Consider the following 19,229-nt stretch of genomic DNA (forward strand, 5'->3'; position numbering starts at 1 on the left):
TTGTGGGCAAACCTGTTAGCGCTCCATGCGTGCTCTTAGCATCTTGGCCTCATATCTAGGTTCTGGGTAATATTTCCTAACAGCAGATTGCCCTGGGAGGCTGTTAATATTCCTGGGGACCAAGAGGATCACCTGCTGCGTGTCTCTGTTAAATGACTGGAACCACCCGAAGCTTGAGGAAAAGGAATGACCCAGAGCTGCGAAGAGAGAATAGAGGAGGTTGAAAAGCAGCTAAAATAAAAATATGTACTGGCGCTTAGCACATGTCTGTGAGTATGCGAAGTACTTTCCATTTCTTTTATCATTTCATCCCTACAACAGCATGACATAGCTACTATTTGTACTTCAGTTTTATAGATGAAGACCCTGGGGATAGGGAAGACAGAGAACCCAGCCAAGACATTAGTTGGTGGAACAACTGGGATTCAAACCCAGGACTTTGATGGGAGTCCATGTCTCTTAGAATTGGTATCCAAGGCCCAGAAATGGTTTACAAAAGACCCCACCCCACTGCCCCAAATAGATGGCCACTTTTCCCAAGAACCTTCAACACCTTCCCAAAGATATGTTCTTCCTGATACTGTGGAGGCTGACCTCAACCCCATCTTGATGTAGAAGCTCTCACCATCACCACCCATGGTGCAGGACCCCAGCCAGAGAGCTGGAGTTCCTCAGTGTGCCCCCAGCCCCTCCCCAGAAGAAGAGTTCTCCAGAAAGGAAGGTGAACTGTCTGAGGGAGAAAGTTCCGGCCCAAACCTCTCCCATTTTATAAATGGGAACACTGAGTTCCAGAGGGCGTGTTCCAGACAGCATGTGGAGTGACTTGCCCAAGGACATGGAGGAAGCTGGTGGCAGTGCCCGGATGAATGCTGGGTTTCCTGGCTCCTGCCCTGGGTTCTTTCTGGGGCCTTTGCTGGGTCCTGGCCTTTGGGAGCTAATCTACTCAGCACCGGAGCTCTCCTAAGCCTTTAGCTGTGGAAGTCAGCCATTAGAATCTTAGATTGTCATTTATAAATGCAGATAACGACTTTGACCTCCCTCCTTGGGGAGAGCTCACTAATAAGCATTTTGAAGGAAGTGCTCTGGAAGTGCTCCTCTCGATGAGGAGCGGGAGGGACAGCTCTGGGGTCCCAAGAAGGGATTCCACCCCAGTCCAGACCCCAGTCTTTCTGCAGCTCCCCTGGTTGCATTCTTCAAGTGAACAGTCCCTCCTCCCTAGCCCCACCTCCACCAAATAGATGCTGAAAACACCAATAGTGTGCGGGGGCTCTGCTTCCCAGGGACCATATTGCAACTACACTTAGACCCCCTTCCCTTCCCCTGCAGGTTCTGAGCCTTTTCAAAATGGCGGCTATGCCAGTGGCCTTCCTTGACACAAAGACCTGTGTGCATTTCCACCCAGGGAGAGATAGGCTGGGTCTCCCAGGGGAGATGCTCAGCATTCCCACCACTGGGGATGTAGCCCACAGGGCATTCTGTGGTTTCATGCAAACCCTTCTTCCAGACCCCTACCAACCCTCTCAGGCATCTGGGAACACACCTCCAGCTCTGCTTAGAGGAGAAGCAGTTCATGTGAGAGGCCAGCAGAAACCTCATGCATTCCATTCACACTCCCCCAGGGCCTGTGACCATGCAGGATGCCAGGATGTTAAACCTCCAAGGAGAAAGGCAGTCCTTCAGTCACACTATTGTCCCCTTTGGCCTCCCTCACTGCTCCCTGAAAGCTTGAGTCTAAGAAGATGACCACCTACCTCCTCCCCTGCTCCCTTTAGACCCTTCTCCAAGCAGGTGTCCACATCAATCCCAGTAGACACGGGAGGCTCTTCTCCCTTCAAGGACCTTCTCCATCCCGCTGCCCTCCTGCCACCTCCTGGCACCCAGCTTGCCCGATGGAAATCAGTTTCCAGGATGGCGGGACTTTCTGCGGAAAGACTCCCTAGGACACAGTGGTTGGGGTGGAGTGGGATAGGGGGCAGCCCCCTGATGATGAGGGGCCAGGCTGAGGGCTTGGCCAAAGTGGGCAGAGTTGGAAGCCCTGAAGAGCAAGGAAGTGGTGGGGCTCATCCAGATGGACAGGGATTGCTTCTGCCTGGAAGGACTGCATGCATAGCTTCTCAGATGCTCCCAGAAGGCCAAGAGGCTTGAAGGCAGGCAGAGGTGGAGAGCAGCAGGGCCTGCCCAAGGAGTCCAGAGGAGTGTTCTGCTTCTTTCCTCCACCATCCACCTGTGCAGCATTGGGTCGGGCATTCACCTCAGTGGCTACACCTTCAAAATAGGGCAATGGTATCTTGGGTCTGAAGGGTTGTGCATCCAGGGTTCATGGCTGGGAAGTACTCCATGCACACTTGACATCAACCTTGAGAAGAGAATCAGGAATGCCGTTTTACAGTTGGGAGAATGAGGTTAGAGGGCCACGTAGGGAGGAAGAATTCACCCCCAGGTCTTTCTATCCATGGCACTGCCCTGCCTGCCCCTCAAAGGCTGGACCAACTAAGTGTTTTTATGGTGCCACATATTCTTGGGCACTCCTCAGAGTTCCAGTGGTGGAAAAAAGAAGTCTGTAGAAGAGGAGGCAGAAGGAAAAAAGAGACTTTGTGATCCAGAACCATTCAAATAAAAAAGGTAGTGGGGAGGAAGTTGACCACAAGTTTAAGTTAATGACAGGTTCTGGGGCTCGCGGACAGGGGTGCAGGGTTATTGGACGTCGCTGCTACGACTGCAGCGGATAGTAGGGTGTGTCCCTTATTCTGGAGGGGTGTTCAGCCCCTGCGGTGAGAGTCACATGAGGGAGGTGGGTCCGGGTCGCCCTGGTGCGGCGGGCAGGGGGCGCTGCGGTCGGCGCCCGTGTGCCGGGTGCCATGGCGACGGCGCCGCGTGAGCCCCTTCCTCCCGCCCGCCTGCCCTGGAGGCGCTGGGCGGCGGGCAGCTGGCTACTTACTGGCTGCAGAGCCCGGAGAGCGGGCGGTAGCGCTGAGCGGGAGACTTCAGGCCCGGCGGGGAGCGAGACCCCGCGGAGGGCTCGCGCCTGCGAGTGCACGACCCCCGTCCGCCTCCCGGAGACCCGCGGAGCAGAGGCAGTGCCGCGGGCTGGGCAAACCCAGCGCCGGGAGACTGGCCCGCTGCCTCCCTCCATCAAGACTGTCCCAGAGCCGGCGGGAGTGGGCAGCATGGAGGGTGAGTGACCCGGGAGACCAGGGGTGTGGGTGAGTGTGGGTGGGGTACTGACTCAGGAGTTGTGAGCCAGTGGAGAGAAAAGGGGCTGGGGTGTCTGACCACCCAGGGCTGTCCAGAGTCAGACGCTGTGACAGCGTGTTTGTGTGTGCGACAGGCAGAGACAGAGAGAGACACAGAGAGAGAGAGAGAGAAAGACCCAGAGTGGTCTGTGAGAGAGACAGAGCGAGCAAGCAGACGTGGTTCTTTTGTGTCCCTGTGTGCCTGGACAGATGTCATTTGAAACCAAGTGAGGACAGCTTGGCTATTAGCTTTAATGAAATTGTCATTGGCTTTGCCTGCTAAAAGGGGCGGGAGAAGTGGGGGAGATGGAGTTCTAGACAAGATTTCCTCCGTAAGAGAGAGGGAACTACAGGCCTTAACTTTAGAACTTTCAGGGAAAGTGGCCCCAGGGGGTTTCAGACTCCCTCCCGGCCAGTGGGAGCGAGGGAAATCATATTTAGGCTAAGAACTGGAGGACTGAGGGCCAGCTCACCGGTTGGCTGGGATGGTACCTAAACCCCTTGGTGCTACTGGTTACCCATCTGTTGAATGGAGAAACTTGCATTTAGCTGGCTTCACAGGGTGGCTCTAAGTGTAAAATAAGGCAAGATGTGTTGAACAAATTCATACAGTAAGAGAAGGCTGCTGCAGAAGGTAATAAAACCCTGAAATTCCAGGCAACTGGGAACACTGCTGGCAAGAAAGAAAAGGCGGCTTTATCACACATCTTGTATGGCTGCACTTGTGGCTTTCCAGCAAGCTAGGGTTTGAAAAGTGTACGTACAAAAGATGCAACGAGGAATGCATAACCCAGAATGAATCTGGAAGATTGGTGAGATCTGTAAAAATAGTGTTAACACAGCACCAAAGCCTAAGTGAACAGAAGCCGGGGATAATTGGCACAGAGCAAAGAGCTTTCAAAGTCCAAGTAAGGATAACATAAAAGCATCTGCTTGGGGGCCTGGGGTGTACGGTGTGAATTTAATGCACAAGGGAGGGCAGTCAAAGCAGAACACAGGCAATTTTACTTCAGATGGTGGAACAAAGAGCAGAAGGAGGAAAATGAAGCCCAAGAGAGGTGATAGGAAGAAGACAAATGACATCCCAGGGACCTGGAGGCATTTGTAGATGTAATCGTTGTCCTAGAGGAAATTACAGAGAATGAAGGAAATTACAAAACTGAAGATGGGCAAATGTCCTGATTTTTGAAAAGAAAAGAAAGATTAAAAAAAAAAAAGAACTCTAAACTGCCAAGATTAATACTGACCTCTATTAAAATTTCAGAATAAACTTCAAATACATAGTGAACACCTAGGAGACAACAAAGCAATCATATATCTCAGAAGTTCTTCAAAGAATACCATCCTGTACTCTTGTGAAAATATGTGCGTATTTTCATCATAGCACAAAATTGGAAACCATCTAGATGTCCACCAATAAAGGAAATTAAATGAGGCACACCTGCAACAACATACTACGCAGGCATAAAGAACTGTGTTTAGGATTTTATTTACTGGCAGAAAAATGTGTTCACTGTCTACTGTGAGTAATAAAAAGCAGGTTTTAGAACATATGCAGTGTGATCCCCTTTATGCAAAATTACATAGGCTTATTATTGGATTTATATGGAAGATATATGCAAAGAGATGGTCACTAACGTATTTGGATTCTCCTGCTTCTGGGAGACAAGGATTTGGGTATAGGAAGTTTATTTGGGAGGTGATGTTTATTTATTTATTTGGGAGGAGTTTACTTATCTGGAAGCGGAAGTCTAGAGAGTGAGATGGGAAAGGGAGAGAAGGCAAGAAATGGTGCATGAATGAGCTGGATGCAGCTGGGAACACCAGGGGGTTTCTATTCCTCTGGGGTCCCTCTGAGGAAAACGCAGAAAATACGAGAGATTTGCCCCGCATGAGATTAGGAGCTGACTGTTGTTTGGCTGAGGGCTGCCGTACTCCCACACTTCTGGGTTGCTCCTAATCATGGCTTCAGAGGAAGTAAATCAAAGAGATCCCTGGGTGCACACTTGGTGGGGCACTGGCAGTGTGCAAGGAACTGTCCACGCCAGCTGGAATCTGGGCTGAGGGAATGTGGCAGGAAAGAAGCACAAATGCATTGGCGATGAGGGTTATCTCTGGGTCTGACATTTCAGTCATGTTTACTCTTCTTGCTGAGACCCTGGGATGTTCTGGTGGGAAAAGGGGAGAGGGAGATGATCCTGGAAACAGGGGCTCATGCTTGTTCTGTATAGCTCAGGGAGCAGAACTGGGACAGGGAGGGGCAAGGTAGTAAGACCATTCAACTCAACCTCAGGATGAACTTTCTATCATTCAAAGCTGGTCTAGAAGCTGTTTCCTCACTCATTCTCATTATTCAGTTTGATCAACGGGAACTGCCTGGGAGCAGAAGGGAGAATTCTTCCACAGATATGGCCTGGAGGGGTCTCTGAGGACCCAGAAGCCTTCTTCCAATACCTGTGGGCAGCCAAGCCTCCTGTCAGGCCCTCCTCTTGGGCCTTGGCTGGGATATGCTGTGTGGTAAATCAGCAGAGGACAGCAAACCAGATCCACTTCCCACTCCCAATTCCAACCTTTCGCCAATCTAGTGGCTTCCTTTGGCCCCTGACAGCCTCCACAGCTACCTGCCTGGCTTAGGAGCTCTGTGGCTGAGGCAGGCCCATCAGCTGGGAGGTTATATGCTTGCACCGCCTGGAGGTGGGCATACTGTGGAGAAGCAGCCCATGCAGGGCAAGGAGGTCAGTGGAGAGCAGCAAGCCAGCTGGTCTCCCTCCAGCACAGGACATAGAAGCATCTTAGAGGTCCAGGTGGGTTCTGCTTTTCCATGCCCCTGGAAATGCTCTCAGAGGCATTGTGCCCTGTTCTTTTTTGCAAAGCACTCCATCCCTTTGGAGCTGCTCATCCAGTCTGGGAGGTGGGCAAGGAGACAGTATCACCCCCATGTAACAGATGATAAAGATTGACCTTAGGGGGTGCAGTCTGCCCAGGCTTGACGCTGCCTGGCAGGTCTGCTGGCTCTTTCTGCACAAACGATCCTGATTCTGGGGACACTTGGGCCTGCAGCCTCTGTGGAGTCCAGCTATCTAGCTTTGTCCTTCTAGTTTTGTCTGTGCTTTCCTGTCTCAGCTGCTCCTGAGAAGGCAGAGCCCAGATAGGTGCAAGTCAAGGATCTCACTGGGGCCATGGTCTTTCTGAAGGCAGTCTGTCCTGCTTCTGGCAGTGAGTTGAGGCGGTAATTTCTGCTCCAATCATTGTGTGGCCTGTTTTATTGCAAAGACTCCAGGTTATTAGAGCCAGCAGAAGCCTGGGTAAGCAGCTATTCAACACTGATTTTACATATGAGGAGACTGAGGCACAGAGAGTAGAACTGGCAGCACAGCTAATTTCTACCAGATCTACTTAAGATGAAAATACAAAAAAATCAAGTTCAGTTTCTCCTTCTCAAAAACTTTTTGCTACTCTCTCATTAATAACTGAAATTGCACCATTAGAGCTTTGCTTTTATGACTTAATGTGACTCCCTTTGAAATTCAAACACTGGAAAGGTACAGTGCACTTGAACCTATTATGAGTCATTTTTCATCCATATGAACAGGTTTATAAGGCTCTTTCCTGAAAGAAGATCCTGCTAGGAATAGGGAGAGAGAGAACAGGAATAGTTTGAAACAGGGACCCTGAGACTCCAGGTGGTGATGCCTGGTTAGGAAGTATTGGGTGAGGAAGAATGGATCCCAAAGGAGTTAGGAGTTCGCTTCCACTATTTGTCAGTTGAGCCCTGGCTCTGCCTCTGGCCACTCTGTGCCAACTTCCTCAGGAAAGGTTCTGTTCCCTAGTTCACATAAAAATACCAAGGAGTGGTCTGGGGGATTAGACTCCCCATCATCAGTCCCCAAGCCACCCCAAACTAAACACACCTCTCTGTAAAAACTGCGAAAGCAGCTTTAAGACAAGTTCTCAAGCTTCTCCTTCAAACTAAATTGCCCCTGCAAGTCCCCCTTTTTGCAAGTTCTGGAGTGACCACCCCTGGGCTAACTCAAGCTGTGTTTTCTGGCTTCTAGGTCAGTGTCCTTTACCGTCTGCCTCAGCAGTCTCTGTGGAAGACCGCATGGCTGTTAGAGGCAGCATAGGGAGGGTAAATACCTGATCTGGGGAGCTGGAATCTTGGGGCTCTGTCTCTATTCACCCCTACCTGAACTCTGGACTCCGCAGACCCCCAGGAGGTCCAAGAATGACTGGCATTAATCCCTTTGTATTGTTGCTGGGCAGCTGCAGCTGGGGAGGCCTCTCCCTGTGCACTGGGTGAAAACCTCAACCTGAACAGGGAGAATTCTTGACCTTGATTGAGAAAGAATTCTTGGCCACATTGGACAAGTGTAGGTAAGGAAGGAATTCATTAAAGAAAGAGTAGAAGTGAATGTCAGCAGGCATGCAGGCAGTAGAGATCAATGAAGAACAGAGGGAGGAAAGGGAAGCTCATTGAATTCCTGCTCGGCACAGGGCAAACTCCTAAAGCCAGGGTCACCTGGCATCCATGGGAGCCAAGCCCTTACCACCCCAGGGTTTGGGGGAGCTGCAGGGCACTGGATGGAGTGAGATTATGTTCTGAACTTCCCAAAGGCAAAGAAAGGAGATTCTGGGCAGGCTACTAAAGAGCATGATCGTACAGCTGCAGTCTCGTCCAGGTCGCCCAGGCAAACCCAAATCAGAGATCTCAGTAGCCCTACAGTACTTGTCTGAAGTAGAACAGAGAGAATGAAGACTTGGGCTTAAGTCTAGAAAATAGAATGAAATAGCAAAGTAATAAAGATTCTTATCAATGGAAGAGCACAGAGACAAAACACAATAAGTTGAGCGTGAGAAGTCTTTATTTAAGGCAAAAAGTATACACTCAAAGGGGAGTGCAAGCAACCTCAGGGAGTAGGCACACTTAGGGGCTTAGGATTCTGTCTTTTAAGGCTTTCAAGAATGGCACAAAGGGGGGGCAAATTGTGGGCTTGACATGTGGTCTCATGATGTCTATTTCCAGTGACAGACATTACATCACCATCTATAGTCTGTCCTCTAGAATTCTGTAAGATAAACTTAACAAAAAAATTTCTTGAACCTGTTCTTCCAGGATGGTCATCCTCAAGGATTAAGGACATATCATTTAGGACTGCTTGCCCTATCTTAAGATGGGATAGGTTATTGGCTGATTACCATAATATATGTTAGGAATCTTACCTCCTAACTCCCTGGTTTTTAAAATAGAATATTAGTCTTAAGATGGAGTTTCTCCTGTTCTATTATGCTGTTTATATCTCAACATTTTTCATGATAGGCAGGAAAAATTGATCATAATGTTTGTCTCATGTCCCTGCCCTACCTCATTATTAGTCAAGACACTGGGCTATAAGCAACAGAAACTGTCTCTGACTAACTTAACCGACAGTGGGAATTTATTGGAAGAGTATGGCTAGGTCGTCCAGTGGAAGGAAAAGCTGTGTTACTAGGACCCAGAGTCAAATCCAACCAGAAAAGGTCTGACAGGCCATCTGAAAGTGTGTGTAAAACTTTGAGTGCACTTTTTGAGAGAGGATCCAAAGCTTTCAAAGACTGTAAGTTCCATCCAGACAGGGACCATTTCTTGGTATATCAGGACAGAGCCCTAGGAAAGCATCTGTGAAATGAATTCAAAAGCATCAGAGTCTATAGGAGTTTGATGACCTCCAAAATGTTAAGCACCACTAAATTTGACTGTAATCACTCTGAGGGCAGAACTATATAATTCAGGGATTCTCAGATCCAGCTATACTTGGAAATCACCAGGGGAGCTTTTAAGAAAAATACCAGTGCTTGGAACCCGCCCCCAGGGATTCTGATCTGTGGGTGGGGGTGCTGCATTGATAAAAGCCAGATGATTTTGATGTGAGTCGGAGTTCCAAACCATGATACAGTCAGTTTTAAATCACATTTATCAGAGCTTTCTTTTGATTAGAAATGTCAAAATGCAAATTTGTGAAAAGGAAAATAAAAATCACTTGACACGCCCTCTGTTTTTGTTTTTTGAGTCATTCTTACACACACACACACACACACACACACACACACACACCCTTTCATATGGAATGCAGATTTATAATGCATGTGCATACTATTTTGTATCCAATACAACCCACAGTCAGTATTTTCCCCAACATCATTAGCTCTTGTTCTGTTCCCTAGGGTAAATCTCTAGAAATGCAATGACTGGATGCTGGAGCTGATGTGCCCCAGTTTCAAAGGCTGAGCTGATCTGTGTACCCTTTCCCCTCCACCCCCGACTCCCCACCCCTGCATTACACAACCACACTCTGGCCCTTACTGAGCACTTTTCATCTCTGACAATCTGACTGATGAAAAGATTGCCCTGATATTCTTTTAAAAGTACATTTTTCTGATTACGGACGAACTTGAACATTTTGCGCTGTTTATTAGCCTTTTGCGCTGCTGTGTGCTCCGTTCTTCAGCTGGCCCCCAGCGCCTCCCAGCCCAGGCAGTGTGCACTCAGGAGGCTCTCAGGAAGTGAGTGTTGAACGGTGAACCCAAGATCTTCCTCCCAGCACTGGGGCTGAGCTCCCACGTGGTCCCGGGACAGACCAGCAGATGGCGATAACGATGATGTTATTAGAGGGAAGGCTGTGAACTACTCAGGGAAATATCCAGACTGATTTCTATGCTCAGGGCATTCATTTGGGCATTGTTTTCGCTCATACATATCTTTCAGGCTTTGCAGGGAGGGCCAGACCAAAAGTATTGTAAAAATATCCTCACATCCATTGTGTAGTTTAATGCTGTCAACACTGCTGCTACTGACTTTGTAACAATTTTCTCTACCTTATCATCTTGATTGCCCTGTGCTCAGCATTGCTGCAAGTTCTTTGAACACATCATCTCACTGACTTCTCAATACAACTCTTTTCAGTATGTGTGAACTTAGCTCCCTTTTACCAGTGAGAACTCTGGTTTCCAGAACCTTAGGTCAAAGCCAGGAATTGTGTGTTTCCATTTTAAAGATGAGAATGCTGAGTTCCCACAGAGGCGAGGAGGTGTTTTAGTCCATTTGGGCTGCTATACCCACACACCATAGACTGGGGGGCTTATAAACAGTAGGAATTTCTTATAGCCCTGGAGAATGGGAAGTCCATGATCAAGGCACAGATTTGGTGCCCTCTTCCTGGTTCATACTGCCATCATTTTGGTGTTTCCTCACATGGTGAAACGGATGAGGGAGTCACGGGGGTCTCTTTTATAAAGGTACTAATTTCATTCATGAGATCTCGCCATTATGACTTAATTAAAGGTGCTACCTCCAGATAACATTACATTGGGATTAAGCTTCAACATATAAACTTTGAGGGGACATAAACATTCAGTCGATTGCCTGAAGTCACCAGGAAGGAGGCAGGAAGGAGGGCTGGGACTTCCCAGTCTCTGTGTATCCACTGTCTCCAGGGTTTAGGGTCCAAGTCCTTTATTTTGTGGTTCTCAGACTGGACCATGCATTGGACTCACCTAGAAGACACATTAAAACAGAGATAGCTGGATTTCTGGTTTCCTGGGTCAGGGGTGAGGCCAGACAATTTGCAGTTATAATGCAGGTGATACTGGTGGTGACGGTCAGAGAGCACACTGTGTGCCTCCCTCTTCCCTCTGGCCCTGGGCTTTAAGTGACCCAGGGCTCATTCTCTAGCATATCAGAATGCCCTAGAGGCCATCATTACTATATCCTAAGACCTCTGGGAAGCAGTAGGGGGATGGCTTAATTGGGTTTAGTGGATAAAATGTTCACAGGCTGTAGTGTATCCACAAGACCATGAGGCAGATCCCAGAAAGGACAAGTCCAGGGTGTTAACGAGGTTTCCGGCTGCTGGCATGGAGTCCAGGTTGAGTGGGAGGCCTGCCTTCCCCCAACCTATCTCATTCCAGCCTAGAAAAGTTGCCAGGGATAGGAAGTTTTTCCTCCTCAAGAAAGTATCATTCTGCAAGTCTTAAAACTGGGCTGCATGTAAAGACTGATGCCCAGGCTCAGCCGAGGGTCTAGAGATGGGTAGGGTTGCTCCCAGCACTTCCCAGGGATAGACTTTGGAATAGGAGCTCACTAAGCAGGTCTCTGAGGCTGAGTGAAGGACAGTAGGGAAAAACAGGCTGGCATCTAGCCAGGCAGGTCTTGGCAATTTTCTCTACCTGTCCAGATTTTTCTAAGTCTTGGGGACTTGTTCAGAGTTGATTTGGGAATTAACTGCCTGGCGAGGTCCCCAGCAGACTTTATGATGGGCATTCTTTCTGGAGGAACCTGTGAATAACAGCAATGCTGGCTTTGAGCAGGACATTCTGATATGCTAGAGAATGAGCCCTGGGTCACTTAAGCCCAGGGCCAGAGGGAAGGTGTCAGGATCCACCTTTCCTTTCTTTTTCCCTTCATACAAATGTTTATTCATTCAACAACCATTTGTTGAACCATTTCCTATGGGCAGGCACTGATAAAATGCTGGGGATATGGCTGCCAACGAGGCACTGCAGACTCCGGCTCTCTACCGGCTAACTTTCAAGGGTGGATAAAAACAATAAACCTGAAAAACAAGTTATTGACAGAGTGAAGAAAATAAGGAGGATGCCATGAGAAGTAATACTAGGCACCTTCTTTAAATAGAGGGATTAGGTCAGGCTTCTCTGAGAAAAAGACATTTGATATGAGAGCTAAAGGTGTGGAAGAGACAGAAACATAGAAAGGAATAAAGTCCTTGGGGTTGGAAAAAGCAAGAGTGTGTAGGAGCCATCACAGAGTGTAATGGGCAAAGGAGGGAGTACCGGGGGTGAGGCCAGGAAGACGACAGTGGGAATCAGACCATGGAGTGTTTTGGAGGCCATAGCAGAGTCTGGATTGTACAATGGAGGGAGCAGGCTGACATTACCTGGGACCCTTGGGAAATCTCAGCATTAGAAGAAACCAGACATAATCTGATCAAGCCTCTAGATCTGTCAATTACAGAAAGTATACGGGACAGAGAGCAGATCATGTAAAATGACATCACAAGGGAGCAATCAGCAAAATCCACTCCGCAAAAAATTCTACAAACAAATGACCCAGGCATTTATATGACAAATAAGTTGAAGGGAGGGAGGGAGACAGAAGGAGACCTTAGAGTGCCTTAAGAGTCACACCAACCAAATGCAGTGTGGTGATGGTGGTAGATTTAATAATAATGGACCATTATTTAATAATAATGGACCATATTCCCTGTGTCCACACCCCTTTTGCATTGATGTTGGCACTCTTCTATCTAGAGGTGGACACTCTTTCTCTTCTGGTTTGAATTGGGCTGACTTTGTGACTTGCTTTGGCTGACAGAATGTGACAGAAGTGATGATGTGAAAATGCTGGAGCCTCCATCTTAAGAAGCCTGTAGCTTCTTCTCTTGCTCTTGGAACCCCGAGACTACCAAGCTGTGAAGATGCCAGTCTAGCCTCTTGGAAGATGAGAGGCCATGTGGACATCCCAACCGCTAGCCAGCACTAACCACCAGCTGTGTGAGGGAGGTTGGGCTTTTCAGCCTCAGTGAAGTCATCATATGACCACATGTGTATGAGTGATTCCGAGAGACCCACAGAAGGGCCACATTCTACATTTTGGGGTGGTTTGCCACATGATGGTAGATAACAGAAGCAGATCTTGTTTGGATCCTCATTCAAACAAACCATCTTTTAAATATATATATATATAATGACCATCAGGGAATTTTGAATGCTAGATAATTGATAATAGTATGATATTATTGTTAATTTTCTTAGATGTGATAATGTACTGTGGTTATTTTTTTTTTTTGTCCTGTTTTTTAGAGATTGCAACTCTGGGAAGAAGAAATCCCGGGGAAAAATACCTCTAAAACAGAAATCAGTCAAAGGGAGAAATAAAGTTTAAAATCCGTTCATTGCTTATAAACTGCAGTCTAGGGCCATCTCTTTCCTGCTCCAGCAGAAGCAAGCAAGACCTCCCCCTAACCTCTCAGGTTCAGATAAGCCCTAGGTGGCCCAGGTAATTACTCATTGACAAGAAGATGAACTAGGGCTCTCCACCCCTGAGGAATGCCTGTTGATATGCAGATGCAGTAAAGCCAGGTGAGATATTCTGGAAATATTACAATTTTACCCACAGAGATACAAACTGAAATATTTATGGATAAAAGCAAGTGATGTGATGTTCACTTCAAAATAATCCAAAGAGAAGTAGGAGTGTAGGTGAAACAAGATTAGCCTTGAGTTGATAACTGTTAAAGGTAAAAAATGTATGTAGTGGTTCTGTGTACTCCTCTCTCTGGTAATGGTTCATTAAATTATTAACTCTTGTATGTGTTCACTATAACGTTCTCTCTTGTATATGTTTGATATTTTCCATATTAAAATAAAGATGTTTGGGTACAACTGGTGATACCAGAGCACCTAAGCAGGGGGTATCCTCTCCTCCTCTCACTGTACACCTGACGCTTCCAGCATCTCCATCTTCCCCAGTAGGCCCTCCACTAGGGGTCCTGCTTTACCTGCTGGTCCCAGAGGCCCTGATTGTGCCAGCTCATTGGCCCTTGATCCCCCCTGGGTCTCCCTAGCCTCCAGGCTATAAGCCTCCAGTGAGCCTGCAGGCCAGTGGTGAGCTGTGGATATGAAGAAAGCTCCCCAAAGACTCTTCATCCCCTGAACAGACCACGTTCCATCCCAGAGGAGGGCAGGAGGAGAGTTTTCAAGACAACATCATGAGTCACCACATCTAATGACTTCCCAGAAGAGCTGTGGTTGGACATTGAGTGGCTCCCTCCAAGAGGCGGCTGGAGAAACACTGCGCAGCCTGGTACCGACAGAGCAGGGCCAACTCTGCTGCATACTCCTGTGCTACCTGAGCAAGTCATGGGGGCCCTTGGATCCCAGTTCTCCCATTTCAAATGGGGTTGATACCTAACCTGTTTACCTCGTGGTTAGCTGGGAGGGTTAGATAAGATAGTAGATATGAAAACGCTTTGTTAAATGCTCTGCAAATGAAGCAGATACCAGGATGGGAGGAGGTGAAGGATGGATGGTGGCCTTGGCTTTGGACGTTCTTCTGATGAACTGTGCCTTTGATCCTTAGCTCTGGTTCAGAGTTCTCTTTCATTCTGCCTTTATTGCCTTCTTGCTTTTCTTAAAAGATCTATGGAAGAAATGAGGAGGGCCATCAAATATTTTGATGGTATAGAAGCCAGAAGAAAAGAGGTGGTACTCTCAGGAAGGGTTTGACTGAAGAGAGAATAAAAGAGAGACTTCACAGGAAGGAGGGGAGGGTAAGAGAACCAGCAAGGGATGGGGAAGCCCACAGGGCCTGGCAAGCACAGGAAGCTGTTGGTGTATGGTGAGGGAGTGGTGTTACTCTGGCCGCCCAAGAGTCATGGAAGAAGAGTCACCATAAGGACAGCCCCAAGGGCCCCAGGCAGGGGGGGATTCAGGAGATGAACACCCTGACCTCTCTCCTCTCCAGTCCTTCACCTCCTTCATTGTCTCCCATGGGCTGAACCCAGTCAGAAACTGTGGGCAAGAAAACCTGACCGATGTTGTCCTTAGAGGTCAACCTCTGAGGCCGAGAACAGGGCTGAGAAGGGTGGAGCCTAGATGAGGTGGGGGGAGGGTGTATGTGCAAATGGAAAATGGCTGACATTGGGAAATTAGTTGTAGACAAGATGAGGCAGGAGATGAGATCAGGGTTTGAGTGGCTGTGGGTTGAAAGTTTTGGATCAATGTACCCAGTTGCAATTGGAGTTGAGCACATGATCTGGAAACTAAGGCATGGCCAGGGTTTGGAGAATAGGAGGGTCTCACCAGAGGTGAGATGTCAGTCATCTCTTCTTTGCCTAGGATCCTGACCCATATGCTCCTTTGCTCCTAGGGGAGCCCGCCCAGCCTCACAACAGCAGCTGGCCCCCAAGCCCAAATGGGAGTACTGCCAAGGCCACCGTGGCTGCAAACCTCACCTTCTCTTCCTACTACCAGCACTCCTTGCCAGTGGCAACCATGTTCATTGTGGCCTACATGCTCATCTTCCTCCTCTGCATGGTGGGCAACGCCCTTGTCTGCTTTGTTGTGCTCAAGAACCGGCACATGCGCACCGTCACCAACATGTTCCTCCTCAACCTGGCTGTCAGTGACCTACTGGTGGGCATCTTCTGCATGCCCACCACCCTTGTGGACAACCTCATCACGGGTGAGTGTAGGCAATGGAGGCAGTGGGAGTACCCTCCACCCCTGAAATCATTGCTGGCGTGGCCTCCTGGCTGAGATGCTATTGTCTCAAACTCCCACATGGTCTTGTGTCTGAGGAATTAGACTAGAAATAATAGATACAATAAATTAATCATTTGCTTTGTTCCAGGCATTGTGTGACTTACTCTTCCTGTATTATCTTGACTAATCCTTACAACAATCTGATGAAGTATGTGTTAGTGTCATCCCCATTTTATGGATGAGGAAACTGATACTCAGAATGATTAAGGGATGGGTCTGTCGTTGCATAGCTATACGTTAGTCCCATATTCTCACACCCATATTTCTAACCACTGCACCATATAGTCTTCCTCTCCTAGGTAGCTCTCATGAGCAGAATGAAAACCAGGGGAAAGAAGGGGTAGGGAGGCAGTTTTCCTCTGGATAAGGACCAAAAAATCCACTTATTTGAACTGTTCTCCAACAAAAAAGAATTCTGTCTGACAGGTGGTTAGCTCCCTGTTACTGGGAGTGTCTAAGTAGGGAATGACCAGCTTTAGTGGGAATTTGGTGGAAGGGATTCAAGCAGAACCACACAACCTGAACTCTAAATTCCTGTCTGTTCATCCTGCATATATCAGAAGGATTCCACTTTCACCTACTCTTTCCTATGTGATTCACCTTTCTTGTTTCAGAATAAGGCTCTGTAGACCCTGAGGCTGAATGGGGAAGGACCCGCTTCCAGAGCTGTGGAGACCCCTGGAGGTCTGAGCCTGAAGGCGTGAGCTCAGAGCTCACAGGAGATGGGGATCCAGAGCCTGGACAGCCCCACTGGGACTGACTTACCAGACTAGGGGCAGGGGAGTCACAGCCTATGTTTCTATAGGTTTTAGGACCCAGGAAGTGGAACTGGGGCAGGTAGCTTGCCCCCAGCTATACAGCTCTGCTGATGGGACCTTGACTCACTGCTGAATCCTAGGTTCTTTCAGGGCTGCTGAACATGAAGTGCTTATCTTTCCCCTTTCCAGCATACCTAGACACACACATATGCATACATGCACACATGTGCAGTGGTGCACACACATACAGGGACACACACATGGTATAGTGAGATCACTGGTTGTTTTCACATGCCTAAATTAAAAAACTCATTTGAATAGATAACACATTCACATGGTTCAGTAGTTAAAAGCTACCAAAAGTTATCCAGTGAAAAATATCCCTTCACCTCTGGCCTCTGGCCTCCCCTCTTCTCCTGGAAAGAAACCAAGGTTTCCAATTTCTTGTGTCTCTTTCCAAAAATATTTTACATAAGTACAAGCAAATTAAGGAAATGCAAACTTTCCAAACAGTGTGTTCTGCACTGTTACTTTTTTTTCTGCTTAAAAATAAAGCTTGTTGCTGGGCATAGAAGCCACAGGGCATAAATCTGCAAAGAAGTAAAAAGCTAACCTTTGCAAACAATATGGCTTCTCTCTCACTTACCAACTTTACATTTCCCTGTATGGCCCCGGAAGATGACTGGTTAGCCAGAGACGGGTAAGATTCCTCAAGGGAGGAACAACCTAAGACAGGCACAGTCGCAGGGGGGCCATCAGGTGAGAATTTGGGGATCAACAGAGGTGAGGCTCAGAACCTCACCCCCCCTGCTTTGAGAGAAATCTTCTGCATCCGTGGATGTCTTGCTGCCCTTGTCTAGCCTGGATTAATACTTAGTCCATAGGCACACACCTGATCATCTGATCATCTACATTTGCCTTCTTACAGCACTAAACTATGTTTTCTACCTTTATCTTGCATCTACCTACCACTTCAGCATTTTATTAAAAATAAAAATAATAATAATAATAGGAGAAATGTGGGATCAACATATAAATCAAGTACAAAAATCAAATGAATATTCATATTTGACCTGATGGTTTATAGGTCATATTGCATGATCAAAACCGAAAGTTTCTGTGATGAATGCCCTTGTACTGTTCACCATGTAAGAATTTATTCACTCTGTAAGAATTCGTTCACCATGTAAGAACTTGTTCGTTATGCTTCAGAAGATTGGAGACTGACGAGAATTAGGCTTGAGATGGATTAATGATTGTACATTGAGCATTGACCCCCCTATACTGAATTTTATTGTTGTTAACAACCATTTGATCAATAAATATGAGAGATGCCCTCTCAAAAAAAAAAAAAATTATCATAAAATAAAATTAACCTCTTTTAAAAAAAAATAAATAAATAAAAAATAATAAAGCTTGTATGTTGTAAATAGGATTCACTAAATTTTACATGGAGTATATTGATAAACAAAAGAGATTTTTTAAATTCCTTTTACAACTGCTTAGAATTCCATCATGTAGATGTACTGTAATTTATTTAACCAGTCTCTTTTTGATGGATGTTTAGGTTGTCTCTATTGGAATCTTCTGCAATTAAATAAAACTTCATACAGCTTTTCTTTGTTATTCTTACTACTTTCTTTTGGAACACAGGTGCAGAGGGTTGAACTACATCCACTATTTATGGCACTATGTAACTTTACTCTGTAGTGAAGCCCCTCATTTATTTTATATTTATTCGTTCCCTTCTATACTCCTACCCCACTCCAAAGCCCTTTCCCCACCCATAGGCAAACATTCCATTACATGTGTCTTTTTGTTTGTGTGCATTTTACGAAGTGTACATTGTGAATATGTGCGTGTTTTACATTTAAGTATTTTTGTTAAGTTACAACTTAACATACTTTTGCCCTACCCTTTTTGATGTACAGTTCCACAACTTTTGACCAACATGGAATGTCATATAGCTACCACCTCAGTCAAGATATGGAAAAACTTCATCATCCCCAACCTCCCCCTTGTTCCTTTGCAGTTAGTCCCATCCTCCACCCTCTTACACTGTTGATGTGTAGGGACAGAAGAGATTTCACCTTTGCGAGAATGTCGTATTAATGGAATCACACAGTATGTAGCATTTTGAATCTGGAGGGGTTTTGTTTTGTTTTGACTGAAGTGGCAGTCAAAGTTGAGAACATCTAGGACAGATCATTCCTAACCCCCAGATTGGGAGAGGTATAATATTCAGCAATTCCTCTCCCAGGCCGCATATCCCAGAAATATTCCCCGCAGTGCCTAAGGATAAGATATTCCCCCACAGTCCCTCAGTGTGTTCACTGATATGTTTTTTGTAGTGATGGAGAGTTAGAGTCAGAGCCTTATAATAAGATATTCTGAGAGAAGTGTCACTCCCCTGTCATCACTACTACCTCATCCCTCCTTTGTTTCCACCTCATTCTACAGCCTCCCTGTATAGGTAGCCAATCTCATTATTTTTTTAAGTACCTTCCTGTATTTCCTTTGTGCAGATGAGCAGATAAGTGGATGTTTTCCTATATCCCCTTCTTTCTTACATGAAGGGTAATATTAATTATAGCACTCTTTGCACTGCTTTTTGCACTTATAATGCATCCTGAGAATCACTTCAGATCGGTTCATAGTGGTGTTTCTTATTCTTTCTTTACAGCTGTATAGCACCCCATTGTGTAGCTATAGTTTATTCTACCATTCCTTTATATGGGAATTTAGATTGTTTTTAGAATTTAATTTTAAATCTAATTTGTTTTAGAAATTAGATTCCTTTATATGGGAATTTAGACATTTTGCAGTTGTAACAATGCTACAATGAATAACCTTGTGCGTATGTATTTTGTTTCACTGGAGGTGTATATTCCAAGTAGATTACCAGAGCGATGTGGCCAGA

General features: G+C 46.6%; 1 protein-coding gene across 1 annotated transcript in view; it reads left to right on the forward strand.

The window, feature by feature from the left end:
- The first annotated feature begins 2,858 nt into the window (after nucleotides 1–2,858).
- NPFFR1 (neuropeptide FF receptor 1) overlaps nucleotides 2,859–19,229 on the forward strand; it is a 28,401-nt gene continuing 12,030 nt past the window's right edge. The window contains 3 exon segments of the mRNA XM_073240038.1: nucleotides 2,859–3,174; nucleotides 5,868–6,037; nucleotides 15,126–15,471. Of these exon segments, the coding sequence (XP_073096139.1) occupies nucleotides 2,859–3,174; nucleotides 5,868–6,037; nucleotides 15,126–15,471 (832 nt within the window).

Source organism: Manis javanica, chromosome 7 (assembly GCF_040802235.1).
Source record: "Manis javanica isolate MJ-LG chromosome 7, MJ_LKY, whole genome shotgun sequence".
Lineage (NCBI taxonomy): Eukaryota > Metazoa > Chordata > Mammalia > Pholidota > Manidae > Manis > Manis javanica.